At 39.6% G+C, this 15,923-nt stretch overlaps 1 protein-coding gene across 4 annotated transcripts in view; it reads right to left on the reverse strand.

The window, feature by feature from the left end:
* TRIM2 (tripartite motif containing 2) overlaps positions 1-15,691 on the reverse strand; it is a 40,945-nt gene extending 25,254 nt beyond the window's left edge. For 2 of the 4 annotated variants that reach the window (XM_050895882.1, XM_050895884.1), the window contains exons 1-5: positions 15,516-15,691; positions 13,146-13,383; positions 6,657-6,808; positions 5,795-5,975; positions 1,867-2,590 (exon numbers count right to left, since the gene is read on the reverse strand). In XM_050895882.1, coding sequence (XP_050751839.1) covers positions 1,867-2,590; positions 5,795-5,975; positions 6,657-6,808; positions 13,146-13,383; positions 15,516-15,649 — 1,429 coding nt within the window. In that variant the 5' untranslated portion in view covers positions 15,650-15,691. The remainder of the gene's footprint in view (positions 1-1,866; positions 2,591-5,794; positions 5,976-6,656; positions 6,809-13,145; positions 13,384-15,515) is intronic. The other 2 variants (XM_050895885.1, XM_050895886.1) reach the window with 2 other exon arrangements.
* Between the last annotated feature and the right edge of the window lie 232 nt (positions 15,692-15,923).

A 15,923-nucleotide genomic window follows, 5' to 3' on the forward strand; every position in this document is an offset into this window, starting at 1 on the left:
TGTGAACAAGAGGGCTTAGCATTCAGTGAAGGTGTCAGCCACAATGGGTAACAGAGCTCCCCTGTTACTCACAGGCACAGTGTACCTGTGCAGGCTTTCCTATCCTGCTCCTACCTGCTACAGACCCACAGACTCTTTCTGCCTGAATCTGTCCATCCAGCCCCTTCTCTGTCTAGCATACAACATGTCACAACTGTTCCAGAAGAGATGAGAGAGATGGTTTTTTTCTAGACAGGGTTCAGACATTATTCTTAACTGTTTTGTTTAACTGTGTCTCAAAACAGGGCCCAAAAAAGATCTAGGCTAGTGAAACTGCATTTGGGAAGAGCCACAGGTCCCTTTCCATTCCAGCAGGAGCCTGAGGCTGATCACTCTGCCCTGTGCAAGGGCTTCTCTCTCCATGGGGTTGCTAACAGGGGCTCTGCCAGTGGTGACTAAAGCAATAGCTTTTGCAACAAGAACACTCTCCTGCTAGAGGAAGGGCTATGTCTGGGTACTAATTTAACGAAAGTCGCCTACCAGCTTTGGATGATAAAGGATGGTTACTGCCGAGTAGGGCTGGCTCGACTTCAGTATGAATTGTTCTACATCATATTTCTAACTTTTTACTCAGCAGTCACCATAAAATTTAGCTTTAGCGACAGTAAAGCTGGATACCATTGCCTCTGTAAAAAAATGCTTTGAGTTGTTATATTTACTGAGTCATTTATCTTACTAGGAAATGCACTGGCCATCTGAGAAAGGCTGGTCATTTTATGAGTGGCTTCATCCAATGCTTACATTGTACTGTCCTATTCAGCAAGCAAAGCACGCTTGCTGAATACATTTTCTGATATAAAACCATTATGTTATTGCATGTACTCTCTATCAAAGCAAGGAATCTATTAGAAATACTAACAGATGAGAAGTCAGACGGACAGGGTTAACCAACTGACAAATGATGTCCAGATGAATTTTCAGTAGAATTACTAAAAAACCCTCCAGGATTAACCACCATCCATTCTCTGCTACAAAGGGGAAAGCCACCTTGCCAGTTGTCAAACTTGGTAACATATACTGCTGAAATCCTGACTTGTACATATTAAGAATTAACTTGCTTTGTTCTTTAGTTGTGCAAAGTGAAAAGTATTTTCTAACTATATAAGCAGACATTATATAAATACAATACCCCATGGTACAGACTTTTAAAATGATGAATTATTATTATATAGCATAAAAACAGAGTACATCAAAAGACCTGAAAGAAAATCACAGTAAATGACACCAAGATGTTATATTTTTACCAAGCATTAGAAGTCCACAGCTTTAGCGATAACATTACACTATATAAAGAACCAAACATATTTAGATATTGGGGGAAAAAAGCAAATAAAAGAAATCGTAATTTTGTCTTATGCTGACATAATGAAATAACTATATATGACCACAGGATTTAGCATGTATAGTTCCAGGTTAATTAATTAGATTAATCTTTAGTAATAGTTTTAGGGAAGGAGTCCTCCTACTTCCCTTCTTGCCATGCAACTTTTTAAATAAGTAATTTAATCTAATCTGAAGCATCGATTTTATTATATTGTCATTTTATGATGCCCAATAGAGTACAGAAGAGGTGGTAAAATATTTTATGCCAAATCAAATGTATGCATTTCTCAACCCAAATTCCAATCAAATATTCGCTGCAAACAGAATTTCTGAAGTATATGCTTTTAAAATTTACATATGAACAAAAGTCTGGAGGCCTAAAGGTATTACCAGGTTGCTCTACTTACAGTTTTAACCTTAAAATAATTTAACTTCTAGATTTTTTCATCCAGTTTCCCTGAACTATTTTTAAGTATGTCAATAGGTAGCAGACAAGTCACCTACCTACTCTGAAGATCAAATCATCTTCAATGGGATTCTCTTTTCTTTTGCCAGTGCTGTACATGCTCGCAGGTCTTTTCACAGCTTTCTGCTTCACATGACCACTGCCAGGAGATTTAACACGCCTCTTAACCCCTTCAGTGGTAGGGGACACATCTGCTGATCTGACCACTTTAAGTTTGAATGGGCTGCCCTTGATATGTTGATCATAAAGTCTCAGTGACAAAGTGAAGTCCCCTTCTTTCTGAACAGTATACAAAAATTCGTAAGTGCCATTTTTATTGTCAAGTATTTCTCCATCCGCTACACTCCCATCAGGCGTGCTCAGTTCAGCAGTGAGGTAAGCGTTCCCAGATTTACAGAGCTCCCCATCTTTGTCCTTAGTTGTGATGGTAACGGACATGGGCTGTCCGATCACTGTCTGCCTCAGTCCCTCACCTGTGGCAACTGTTTCAGAGGCAACAGCATTGGTGGTTAAAATAGTACCCAGATTGTGAATGGACTTCTTCAGGCCTTCTGTTTCCACTATGAAGTCCAACTGATCATTTTCACGGGGCTGCAACGGGAAGTCCCGCTCGGCCAGTTCATTCAGCTTGTCGCTCATTTGCTTCTTCACCAGCAGAACTTCGGTTTCAGTGCCGTGGTTGAGGGCTTGGGCCGTAAAGTTGCTGCAACTTTTAATGCTTTCTTGTCCTTCAAGTAAGGTATCCAGCTGTGTCTGGAGGACCTGTGTGCATTACCAAACACCAGATTAGCATCACGTTATAAGAACTATCCTAGCAAGACGTAGCATGCTTTATATCTGAAGGCCTTTGTAGAAACCCAATTTATAGTGCTTTAGAGTTTATTTTAAAGTTTCATTTTAGAAAAAGTACCACACTGATCCCCTACATGTTCTTGGAATATCATGCTGCAATACAAAAAATGTACCCTGTTTTGGGTCTTCAAGGCTTCACAGATCCACTGTCACACTAGATTGAATTATTGCCCCACCTGTCTGTCTTGTCTTTTTTCTTTAAAAAAAAAAAAACAAAAACCCAACAAATGTAGATGCTTGAACCTTGCTCCATCTAACTCTCAGCAGTCACAGTTAACGAGATAGTTACTGGGAACTGAGCTGTGTGCACAGAGATAGAGATATTTTGGAGTCATCAGGCCCATTAATACGGGAGGCTGCAAGAAACTTCTTGAAACTATTGCTTCAGAGCAAAGGGAAACCTTGGGTTACTCTTCTATGGAGACGGACAAGAAGGCACTCTCAAAATCTGTACATCCATCCTGAGGAAAAGTGTGACTCCTCATCTAAATAAGTGAAGAAAGGAAAAGCCTCCCCAGCAGAAGTGGGTAAGTCGATTCCACAGTTTCAGCAGGCAGGAAAGCAAAACGTAAAGGATGGGTTGTGGATATTGGGAAGAGTTGAGTTGAGTAGCCTGAAATTTTGGTGGGCAGCAAGTAGCTACTCTATATTTAAGACTGAGAAAGAGCTTTTATTATAGGCTCAGTTCTGGCCCTCAGTCTAAAATCCTTAAAACAGTATTGACCTCAAAATTGTTAGGTGTGGGCTGGGAACAAGGCTAACTTTTTTTTTTTTTTTTTAAAACCAGTTTTGCAATGAATTGGAAAAAGGATCCCTGAATTATAACAACCTAGCAGAGAAATTCATGACAGTCAGGAAAGCCCAAACATTCCATCTACCCCCCACACTCTCCACTGATGAAATCCCCAAACCAAAGTACCCAGTCACACATGTGGTATGTTTTTCCTACAGAGAAGAACTAGGGCACAGACATTACTGTGGATCAGAGAAGTTATTTTGTTGACTATCACTGTAAATTAAATATTTTCGAAACATTTCAATTGATTTTAAAGTAAACTCAGAGACTGGGTGTATTTATTGCTATGAGATACTCTTCTCTTGCTGAGACACACCATGTAATGACACTGCATTCTAAGGGCATTTTTCTTCTGAATTTTACAAAGCTATCTGCTTTTCACCCACTGGAGAAAATCCAGGCTGATGAGTTACTGACATGGGAAAGTGATAACATAAAATCTTTTGCAAGTAGAACAGAATGAACAAATTTCAAGACGACACTGAAATTTCAAGTTACTTGTTTTTCTAGGCATCTATAAACCTCTCAGGAATCAATACAAGGCATTTCTAATCTGCCTTGTCTTTATTCAAGGACATAAGTAGTTAAACAGATAGCATAGCTAATAAAGTCCCAGGATGACAAAACCCCATATGCTTGGGATAACAAACCACAAACTGAGGAGGAAGACAATTTGCAGCTACATTTTAAAACCATTATTTTCTCAATATAGTTTTCTTTCATTACAAAGATGGAAAATATTAAATCCTACCATAACTAATATTTAAAATGTGTTTAGAGTATTTTACATGAGGCCTCTTTCAGTCCATTGGACAACTGAAAGAGAATCGCCAACTTTCTTTTAGTCAAGTGTAGCCCTTTGATTTTTTCATTTTTGCAAAGTACATGATCAGAATGATGGAATATTTGGGTCTGAATTCTTTTGCAGGACTACTATTCATTCAAAAGTAAAATCCAATTCCAATTGCTCTTTTTTATACAAACAGGGGAGTTGCCTCTTTTACTGCTTATGCGTAGCTTTGTAAAAATGTGGTTCTCTAATGCCCAAAATAGTGTTTAAACTATTTTAAATCCCTTTAAACAACAATAAGATAATTTTACATCATATTCCATCTTGTGTAAACTTTGTGCACACCCTGCGTATATTTGCTTGCTAAGAAAATAAGTTTTTGTGACATCTTGGATATGTTTACATGAACTTGAGATCTAAGTCCAAATTTTTGATGCTAAAAGCTCCTCAGCTGCTGCTTAGCTCTGGAGATGACTAAATCCTGTGCCCCAAGGGTTTTGGGCTCCCTGTGTTCCTGAAAGTACACATCTTGTGCACATGTTAGAATTCTTCCATTTTCACAGGTCCAGCAGTTCAATACCTTCCTAATGATCAAGCCTGTTCCAGATCCAGGAATGCAGCATTCCTCTACTTGAGACATCTGGAGATGCTCAAGCTGCTCAGTAATTGCAGAGAATGCCCAAAGATGACAATATTATCAGGCAGTCTTGAAACTCCAGTTGTTGATGCTACTTTCTTCTAAAGGCTACTTTGAGGAAGAGATCTTTCTTTTATATAAAACAGACAACTGATGCCCAGGAAGACAAGGACTAAATTCTTTCATTTGCCTGATTCAGACTTACTAATCTTCAACAAAAACCCTACCCACCAGGGCACAGGCTTCTCTTTGTAAAAGCACAGATTTCTGTTTTCTACCTTGAAGCTTAGTCTACAATACAGGGGGAAAAATGCAGGATTCAATCATCCAGATAGGAAGTAAAAGAGTGAATACAGCTCTGGAATCTATTGCTCTCTGCATTCCCCTCTCAGTAAGTGAGATGTCCCTGCAATCTTTACGTGTTCCGACCAGTGACATCTAACATGAAATATGTTACCAGGCATTTGAAAGGAAAACAGTGCTTTAAAGCAAAACAGTAAGCCTTGCTCAGTTCTTCAGGAGAAATTGTTTGGCCTGTATCTTCATGGGGGGTTCATAGGATTGCAGCCCAAGGATTTCAGACTTTCCTTTGGTGTTCCCTCATTGTCATCTGTACATCAGCATATTGGCTTTAAGCAGATGCCTGCTTAGTGTGTTGGCCATTTTAGATCCTCACACATCATGCACAAAGGGCTACCTGCCCATACAGGGTCTGGATTCCATTTATAAGGCTGGGCACCCACAAGCGAGGCTCTGCAGCACTTGATTTCGGGAAAACAAAGTTCTCCTCTGGGTCTCAGACACAATTTGTCAAACTGGCGTCCTGCATCATTTGTAAAAACTGGCTGATTAAATTAATAGCTTTTCACTGAAACAAAACATGCATCTTACTTTGTGTTTAAGGCCATAATTCACTTCCAGTTCCATAAGCAGCACGCTCTTTCGCACATTTAAAGTCTTCTGGAGTTCATCAAAAGTGGAATGAATGTCATCTACAATGCTAGCCTTTTGGTTGGTTAACTGGTGTATGATTTCAGATATAAAATGAAGTGCTGAGTCGATCTCTGGAAGCCTGAGGGAGGGATTAAATTACAAAGATTGCTGTTTCAAAAGTCATTAAACATTGGCTCTTGCCCTGATCTCTGTTGATTAAACAATCTCATCAGCAGGCTGTCTTTAAACTTGGTCATTTCCCAGAAGTAAGTTCATTCCTTTTATAACCACATAGTGGTTTGGGTCTGATAAAAAAAGGCTAAGCCAGGGCCCTCCCTTGTGGAAATCCATTGACTTTAGGCATTTCCAACAACGAGGCCTTGGATCCTCTGTCCTTTATGCAAATGTATCTACTCGGGAAGATATAACTAGATCTACCCCACTTTTTCTTTTTTTTTTTTTTAGCTTTTCTGCCACCATAGTGTTTGTACTAGTCTTTTAAGCATCCAGTATTATTTATTTATCATTAAATTAATGACTGGCTAGTACTTTTCTCCTTAACATTTTATGCCCCTTCTTTGGAGGACACTTGCATTTCTAATGGCCTCTGTTTGGTGAAAGACGGATAGGAATCTTTTGCTCTTTTCTCTAATCCCTCAGTGCATCACACTCAATGGATTTTTTTCCTTATGCTAGCCTCACTATCCCTGTTTTCTAGGTGAAGGTCCATGGCACCAGCACATTAAAACATCTACTCAAGGTAACACAGGAAGCCAGTGCTAGAATTGAAAATGGAAAATGATCAGTGGAGTCTCCATACCTTTTGTTGACAGCATCCAGCTGGACTTGGAGGGAAGCCTTGTGTTGCTCCACCACATCCTTGAGTGGTACTGTGGGATGCTCTGCGTGTTCTCCCTCTGTACACTCCCGGCACATGGCTGTCTCGCAGGACTGGCAGTAAAACTCCATCACCTGGAAAAGTGCACAACTCTAAATTCAAACATGGCAGCAGTAACATCACTCAAAGCACATCTTACTGGGTCTTGAACTCATGTTATTATCCAAGCTCTGAGACAAAGTTTCTCCCTTCTTAGACACCAACAATTTACTGCCTAAAAGATGGCTGTTTTAAATGCATTTTATTCTATCAGAAAGTGTCAGAACAGCAGCCTGGGAAACAGAGTGCTGGACTTCAAGGCTGGCCCTAACATCATCTTTGTACTGTGTAATAGTAAGTTTTGGTGTCTCTCTCAATTACTCCACGAAACAACTCAAAAAAACAGGGCATTCAAGTCCCCTCACTAACTCGATCCTTAGTCTCCCCAGAGGGTCTGCCAAAGAAAGTGTAAACCTAGGCTGTTTTTCATAACAGGGCCACCCGCGGAACATGAAATCGACAGAGCTCACCAAACAGCATGTTTATTTGCTAGAGAAAAGCAACCTAAATGAACCAACGTGCTGCAGGGAAAAATCTCCATATCCCATTACTAATCCCTTAAAACCATCAAAACCTCATATCTGAGATTATAATAAGAGTACTGATCTACACTTGAAAGAGGAGGAGATTGTTTCAACCTGTTATGTACCCAGTAAGATGCTGTCCGGAGATAAAAAAAGATCTTTACATGTAATAAATACCCCAAATTCTGAATATATTCATGAAGGGAAAGAAACAGAGAAGTGCTATGCCAAAAATCATATGTTAGTCAAAATAATGCACATATATGCAAATTCAGCATGAGACTTTCTTTTACAGCTAGGAAGTCCTTGAGCACAAAGCAATTTAGGCTTATTAAAAGTATATAAGGAAGCTTGTAGTATATGCTTCAAAGCAAGACACTGGCAGCTCTCTTGCATTCAGAACATAGCATCACAATCTTGAATAACTCGGCTGATGCTTCTGGCACTCAGACCTCTCACACAAAGACAGTTTTGCTGGAGATGTTGGTTGACAACAAGATGGCTGTGTAGAACCGGCTGTTTTCAGGTGAGCAGAGGGACCTGTAACAGCACAGTGCAAAGTAGCTGGTTGCTCCAAGACATCTTGAGAATTAGAAGGGGGAAGTAAGAACCATGATTTGCATGTGGCTATTAGCATTAATAGGGATTTTCCTCTGATGATAGGCTCCTTTCTGTCTTATTCCCATTATTCCCTCTTATCTCAGTTCACAAGATATGGGATTCACACGCAATGAGGGATTAGTCATTTGTTGGCCATTCGTGTAAGCCACTTTAGAGAAAATTTAAAAGCTGCTCCAAATAAACTGTGTAAGATCAAACATATCAGCAAGGGAAAAAAAAAAAGTAGACCTTCTAAACAATGACAACCCCCATCAACACTACTCCAGTCACTGTGAATTTAGCAGTCTCATAGCAGTAGAACCTCTGAGGCCTGACAGTTACTTTGGTAGGCACTAAGATGTGATGCAGTCTTACAGTGCATAGAGGAAATGAGTTAAACAGAGTTTAGGATTTAAATTCTTTTCAAAGGCTTCAAAAGTTTGCAACCAGAAACAACCAAAAGGAGCAATATTAAGAAACTCTTAAGTCTTTACATGGTCCAAAAATTTCATTTCTTTTGAATGAGTGTTGAAAGTTCATCTTTCTGCCTCTTCATAATTTAATGCTTAGGTTCATGATATTTTAACAAGCCCTTTACTTATTCAATATTTTTATCTTTGGATACAATGATCAGAAGAATTTAATATTTCTGTTTCCTATTGAACACCTCATAATAAACATCATTATATTTGCAGCAACATATATAGGAAAGAAAATATCTCATTGGCATATTAAAGTTTAGCCAAATCAACTTTCTTCCTCTTTATTCAAGCACCAGAGAGTCACATAAGCTAGAACAGTAATAGCAAGCAGACCACAAAGACCTAATGTGTATGTCTGCATAGAAATAGTTGTCTTTGCTTCAGTCAAATGCAAAATGTTTTGAGTGAAGCAGCTTTCATTTCCCATTAAGATCTTTCGATTGTGTGATAGCTGAAGGAGAAAGAAAACCTAATATTAATACAATTCAGGCTTCGAGTGCCTAGATAAGCTGATTTCCTAAGATTTTGTCTAGCATTTCTTAATCAGGTAAGATTCATTTCTGACTACAGACAGACATGTATTACAGGCTTTTCCTCTCTCTTCTCCATGCCCAACATGGGCATCACATTTTGTCACATTCCTAGAAAGCTTTTCATGATAACAGGTTTGCTTTACAAAGCATCTCAGAAAAAAACGTTTGCCTGAACCCCTCCTTTCCAAATTGAAGAGAGCTCTTGGGCAGGATATACTATTGCATCCAACACTGGCTTCAGCTGTATTTCCACTGAAGTCAACGAGAACATTCCCATCAGCTGTAATAAAACGTGAATTAATACCCACTGGTTCTGAAATCCCATCCACTAACTCCCACCTTAAACCAGACCAGCATATTTCAGCACAATGATCTAATTAGAGACCCATGCATATTTTCACTACTGTAATTTAACTGAATTTACAGAAACTTTTTAATTTGCGTAATCAAGGATGCAGGTACTTCTGCATTAGATTTCACAAAGCCAAAGCACGCTAATTCCAGCCCTTCGAAGTTCAGGTCTCAAGAAAAAGGCTCTCACTAATCACAAGCCCCTCTTCTCTAAAATCACATTTGAATAATCACATTGTTCATCCTCTGCGTTCTATTTGTTTGAATTAAAACAGCAGTCCAGAGAAAAAGGATGAGTCTGCTCTTTGCCAGCCTTCTTCCTCATCTCACACACATCCTTAATTCCTCTGTCCCAGGGCTAGCATGTACCTTAGCTTTGTATGTTTTGGCTTTTAGAAGAACATAAGTTTGGATTACCTGAGGGCACTTCCCAGATATCTGGTAAAATTTAGAATGTGGGATTTTGTTCTCCCTAGTCATAGCTTTTGCCTTACCCATGCACTAAACCTGAAAGCTTTAAGCAAATTTTTAAAAAAGTTTTGTAAGACTGTCATGACTTAACATGCTTACATACAAGTGAACCACCCAAATCCCTTGTATGACTTTCCAGTTCAGTCAGATACGATTGTATCAGTCACACTATTGCTTCCTAACTGTATTAAATGTTCCTTGTGAGGCAGAACAAAATTTCGCCAGCAGTGAGCTCAGTTTATTAGTTCTAATGCTCATTAAGAGTCTAACTCTGACATTCTGAATTTTTTATTTAGCCTCCATGACACACTGAATATTGCAGAGTACAGAAAAAATTAGATTACGCTTTAATGGGATACAGGAGTAAGTGACATGGTGGGAAGCAGAGAGGTGAGGAGAAAAAACAAGGTTTAAAAGATATGTTATGCAGTCACTTCATCAGAATATCAAGGATAGGTGCTTTTTTATTTTTCTAAGAGAAGCATACAGGCAGTAAGCAACACCTGCACAAGTTCAGGAAATGTTTTTCTAGACAACATCTTATACCTGCCAAGTTGCCAAGCTATTCTGTGATCTTTTGAGAAAAAGCTAGTCAAAGATAAGGCATGCTCTCTTGTTACAAGCATTTAATTTAATATTGGGTATCCTCTTTTGTTACACTCCATAGTCAGAAAATACACTGCACCTGTAAAAGCATGGATCCTAGACTCTGGGCTGGCTTTCACTTTGAATTCAAATAAAACCCAAGCATGGATTTTTCAGGATGGGTGGCTGCAAAGAGGCTACACCACTCATTACATATTATGAAGTAATGGACCTAGAATTTCACAGCCTTCCCTGTCCTGGCTGTTGTACCTGCCTCTAAATGATTGTAGATCAATGTTTCCAAACCAGGATGCTTATATCCAATGAGAGCTGCAGTTGTTCAGCAGCTGAGAATAAAGCCCATCTTATTTTAATGTGTAGGTAGAACATAAGAATCTTCTGTTTGGTTCAAAAGTTCCATAACATATGTGCCCTATTACCCTGATTTAACAACAACATATATTTGTGCTCTGTGTTGGGTGAATATGAGGAAGCATTTGTTTATAGTTCAAACACAGGAAACCATCTCTCATGTTAAGATACTACAAGCTAAGTTTCATTTTTCATAAGAACACACACAACAAAGATGCCACAAGAGAGGATGAGAGGACATGCACAGAAGGAATAGGATACACACACACACGTATGGAAAATATGAGTGGTGGGAATAAGAGACCAACTGGAAGGGAAAGTATCTAATCTACATGGCCTGAGAAAGGCTAAGTTACAAGCAGACAGGCAAGCCAATGAGAAAGTATCTGCCCATCAGTTTCAATCTGATTTTAATTGAAGAGGTTTAAATTCAGCATGGCTGGAAAGATTGAAAAAATTTGTTTAAATAGAAACTTATTTCCAAGCTAATACAAAGAAAATCTGGTAATATTTAAATGAAATATACTTGATGCAAATTTTTCCTTTGATAGTAAAAATACAATGGGTCTGACCCTACCCCAAGCAATATGTAAAAATTAATGGAGAGAGGATTCAATGCAGAATGACTGCTGGTTCTGTGAAGGCATTCTCCTCCAGCTACCACCTCAATCCTCTCTTACTCCCTGAAGCCCCCAGCAAAGCTGCTAGCAGTCAGGCACTTGCCACACAGTGCCCTCATGCTGTGTACCCATGAAGCCAGCAAAAGCCCATTTCCTCAGTCAGGCCTAAGGTGCCCAGCACCTTGCCCTGCACACCCTGCCCTTCAGCCAGACCCATCTGGCCAGCCTCAAGCAGCATTCCCCAAAGCTCATCTTAGCTCCTCCCATCACAAGGACTAATGTGTGCACTTTAGCTTTTAATTTCCTAGCTCCACAAAGCTTTAAATTGGAGTCATCCTCAGTCTGTCCCCAACCCTCCCAGATACTTACTGAAGCAAAAAGATATTCCTGTCACACACTACTCAGCTTCCTAAAAGGCATGCTATGTTTCAAGGCAAGCCAGCTAAGTTTGGTTTAGAGGACTTACAAACCCACCTTTCCCTAGGAAGGAGTTTTCAGAGAGGTATAAGGTGACATATTTTTAATTGTAGGCAAACCAGTTTTTTCTAAGCACACCCAAAGAATCATCAGCTGATAATGTAAAATGCAAAACAAGTAACATCTTCATTTTGACTTTTTTCTGCATTTCACGATCAAATGGCTCCTATCACGATTGCTGTGTCAGAAAAGAACTATGATTCATTTTAAGGAGAGCCAATAAAATGCAAATAAAAGCTAGGAATGTATTAATCAGTAACCACTACACACACATAGGTATAGTACAAGTTAAAAAAGTTACACCAGTTATTCATTAACCAGAGTGTCCACCTAATTCCAGCAGGTCAGTAATGGAGATAGAACTGAGCTGTTCCTCTGTTAGAGTAATCACTACCTATCAGCTAAATTATTCCTATACAAGTGGTATTACCTAAACTAAGTAAAGCAGTCCCCAGAAAGTTGTCTTAAAATACTGGCACATATTTCTTGGCTTGCATAGAAGCACAGCATTCAGTTTACAACACAGCATTGCTCAGCTTTGCAACGTGGTCTACTTACATGTTTGCATAAGCCTGGCTATGACACAGGAGCTCATATGCCTACCATGAAGCCACACAGGTTCACTGAAAATTGTGAAGTAAGCAGAGTTAGAGCTGTTCTTGTAATAATCTGGGAATACTTACTCAGTTGGGGGTACTTGCCAATGAATACACTGATATGATTTGAGGGTGTATGTGGGGGGATGCTGGGCAAAAAAAGTAGGTGGAGGAAAAAACCAAAGCAGCCTCCAAGGACTGATACATGAGATGCACAAAACACCGCAGATAAATAGAAGCTCTCTGTTTCTAGCCTGTGCTGACCCAAAGCATCCTGAGCTAGGACACCCTTTTATTTGGCTCCATGTTAATATGCTCACATAGCTTTTGGTACTGCCTCAGTGTGCAGGTCAGTTAAGCTTATAAGGCCCCTGCCACATACTGCCTAAACAAGCACACAGGTTCCCATGGCAATAGTTGATTCTACAAGCAAGAGAGCTACGGAAACCCATCCCAAAGAGGCAAAGGCATAAGGTTTCAGCGCTTGCAGGACAAAAATTTTGACCAAATGTGCTAAGAGACAGTATCATCCAAGATGACTGGTAAGATGAAATAATATCCTGACTACGTTAAGATGCTCCACTAAGAGCATTTGAGTTAATTTTAAGAATCACTTGTCTTTTGTTGACATATTATAAAATCAAAGAACTAGTGTGATTCCAATTCCCCCACTATCTTTTTAGAACAAAATATCCATGACAAACCAGACCAGTCAGTACATATCAGTACCTGTACATATCACAGGAGTTCATCTCACTTACATTTCCATCATGATTGGGGCAGGAGAGCGGTTTGCCCGCAGCAACAGCAGTGACAGTCTCCAAGATGGAGGACTCTTCAATGCTGTTGTCCGGTGTTCGTTGCAGGACATCCATCAGGTTGGTGATAAAGAAGTTGTTCTGGAGTGCAGAAACCCCTTTCTCTGGCAGAATGGAGGTCTGGCGGCACACGGGGCAAGAAAGGGTTAAGCTATGGGCTGGAATGTAATTCTGTAAGCACCTATGGGGAAGGGAGGTGGAAGGGGAGAGAGAGGCAAAATATCATCAAAGAGGAAAAAAACTCCCTTCAGTTTAAGAACTCATTTGAAATAGTGCTACCCCTACTTATAAAAGGAAAGGTACATCACCAGGCTTTGGAAGTAAAAGTGGTTATGGGGACTTTTTTTTCCTTTAAAACTTTTTTCCTCTGCCACATGAAAAAAAGGTTCAACAAGCTGACATCATTATAAGAGTTCTGTGCCTTTCTTTGAGATATTTGTGCAGAGGGGACCCATGCTTCCAGACATCTACTACATCCTGCTCACAGGATACTAAAAATGATAAACTATCAGATGAAGTTTGACAGACATGAAGTTATTGTGTCAAGTATTTGAGCCTGTGTTTTTAACTGAATAACTGGTGGTTGACCCTTGTCTTTCCAAAACAATCTCCTTGATTAACTTGTATTTGTGGGTTTTGTGTTTCAGAGCTAAAACCTGGTCCCAATGAAACCAATGGAAATTTCTCCATGTATTTCAATTAGGAAAGTTATTTGGCAGTTAGCCAGAATCAAGAGCTCTCTTTACTACATAAAGAAGCACGTCCTAGGTTATCACAGTTTATGTTAAGGGGAGTTTTGGAGGAGATTTTTGTTTGTTTGCATTTGATTTGCGTATGTGCGTGGGGGTGGTTGTTGGGTTTTTTTTAGAAAAAACAAATTTCACAGAATATAAATCTGACACAAGAGTTCTGTGACCAAAAAGATGCAGCAGACTGGCCTAGGTGACAGTGCCACTTTTGGCCTTGAAAATCAAGTTAACAGCTGCTCGGCATGCAACATCCAACTGCTATCAGCAATTCAGTATAGTCCCATAAACACGGGAAGCTTTGCAGAATGCAGTTCTTAAGGGGAGTAGTGCTACATCAAATTCCTCATGAGACGTCAACCAAGAAAGTGGGACCTCACACAGCTATTTTCCACTTCCAAGGGCTTTGCTTGCACCACTCTTCATCCTCACTTGGCAGCTCTCCTCCTGACCCCTCAGTAAGGGCTCTGTGAAAGCAGAGCTTAGGCTTTGCACATCAGCAGTACGCTGGAAGAGTTCTTCCAGCCTCTCTCCATAACCAGATCAGCATAAGAGGATTACAGTGAAAACCAGAAGCTGACCTTAGGATTTACACATGAACTGAAGTCAAGAAACTTAAGACATGGTGGTGAAAATCTTGACTTCACTGACTTCAGTGAGAGTTTCACTGCTGACTTCACTAAAGTCAGGGTTTCCTGTTCTTCTACAAAAGACCAGTTCATCTGACACACTCAGAGATCCACAATTTTTCTTGCACCCTGTGCAAAATTAGATATGCACACCACAGTTCTAACTAAGAGGTGGAAATCTCCTGAACTAAATGTTCACACAAAATACCATTTATTAAAATTCTCGTGCCATTCAATATATAATCCAAAGAGTTGCATCCCATCATCACATAAAGAACTCTAACCAAAAATTCTTCAGCTAACTTTTCAGCAGATGCTATATTTTCTCCACCATTTGATGGATAATATAACATTAAAGTATCACTGTGTATTCAGTTTATTCAGCTGAATACAGTAGAAGGCAGGTTGCTGTTTTATCACATTTCTTTTCAGAGAGTTTTTCAGTCAACCAAGCTGCATTAATCACAGACATTTAATCACAGGTTATTAATAATGTATATATCATGTCTAACCCTTGGACATTAAAGGATGGGATAATTATTTCTCTGCTTAGTAAATCAACAAAGAAAGGTTTTTATTGCTCTAATTATAGGCTAATCAGTATAAATTTGAGGCCATTAATTTGAGGTCCAAATTCTGACTGCCATCACCTGTCACCTTGTTGTAACTTCATTCATTAGTTTCATTGGATTTACTTTTTATTTACTGTTGCATAAAGGGAATGTATTCCAAATATTCCACTGCTGTCTCTTCTTCCTGCCTGCCACAAATAACAGTGTTTTTCTACATGCCTGCTTCTCCAGCCTTCCCAGACTTTATCATGCCTTAACATGACCTTTACAAGTAAAGAGAAAAGTCCCTGTCCACTAAAGGATGCATTGTTCTGTGCTTGTTGCATGACACAAATACCTAGTTACCAGCATGAGGAAAGGACTTACCTCTCACAGAAAGTGTGCAGGCAGGGAAGCACTTTGGGGTTCTTGTAACGGTCCAGGCATATGCTGCAAATCAGAAACTGCTTGTCAATCTGACGGACCACAGGACTTGGGATGTTGGAGCCTTCACTGGCCATCCTAGACCACTGACATATGGGTCCTGTTCCCTTCTACCCTGCACACTGCTGGAGTGGGTGGGGAAAAGAAGAAAAGAAGAAAAATGGCTTATAAACTCCATGAAATAAGAGAATCAACAACTAATTCACTCATGTTTCATCCTTATGCAGGAATTCGTATTTCCATATAAAACCAAAACAGTGAAGAATTAAACTTCTAAAATGGTTTGCCACTGATGAGAGCCTGGGAAACAGTCAGCCAAGTCTACAACACCACACGTAACACCTCTGTCTG

The sequence above is a fragment of the Gymnogyps californianus genome, chromosome 4 (genome assembly GCF_018139145.2).
Source record: "Gymnogyps californianus isolate 813 chromosome 4, ASM1813914v2, whole genome shotgun sequence".
Lineage (NCBI taxonomy): Eukaryota > Metazoa > Chordata > Aves > Accipitriformes > Cathartidae > Gymnogyps > Gymnogyps californianus.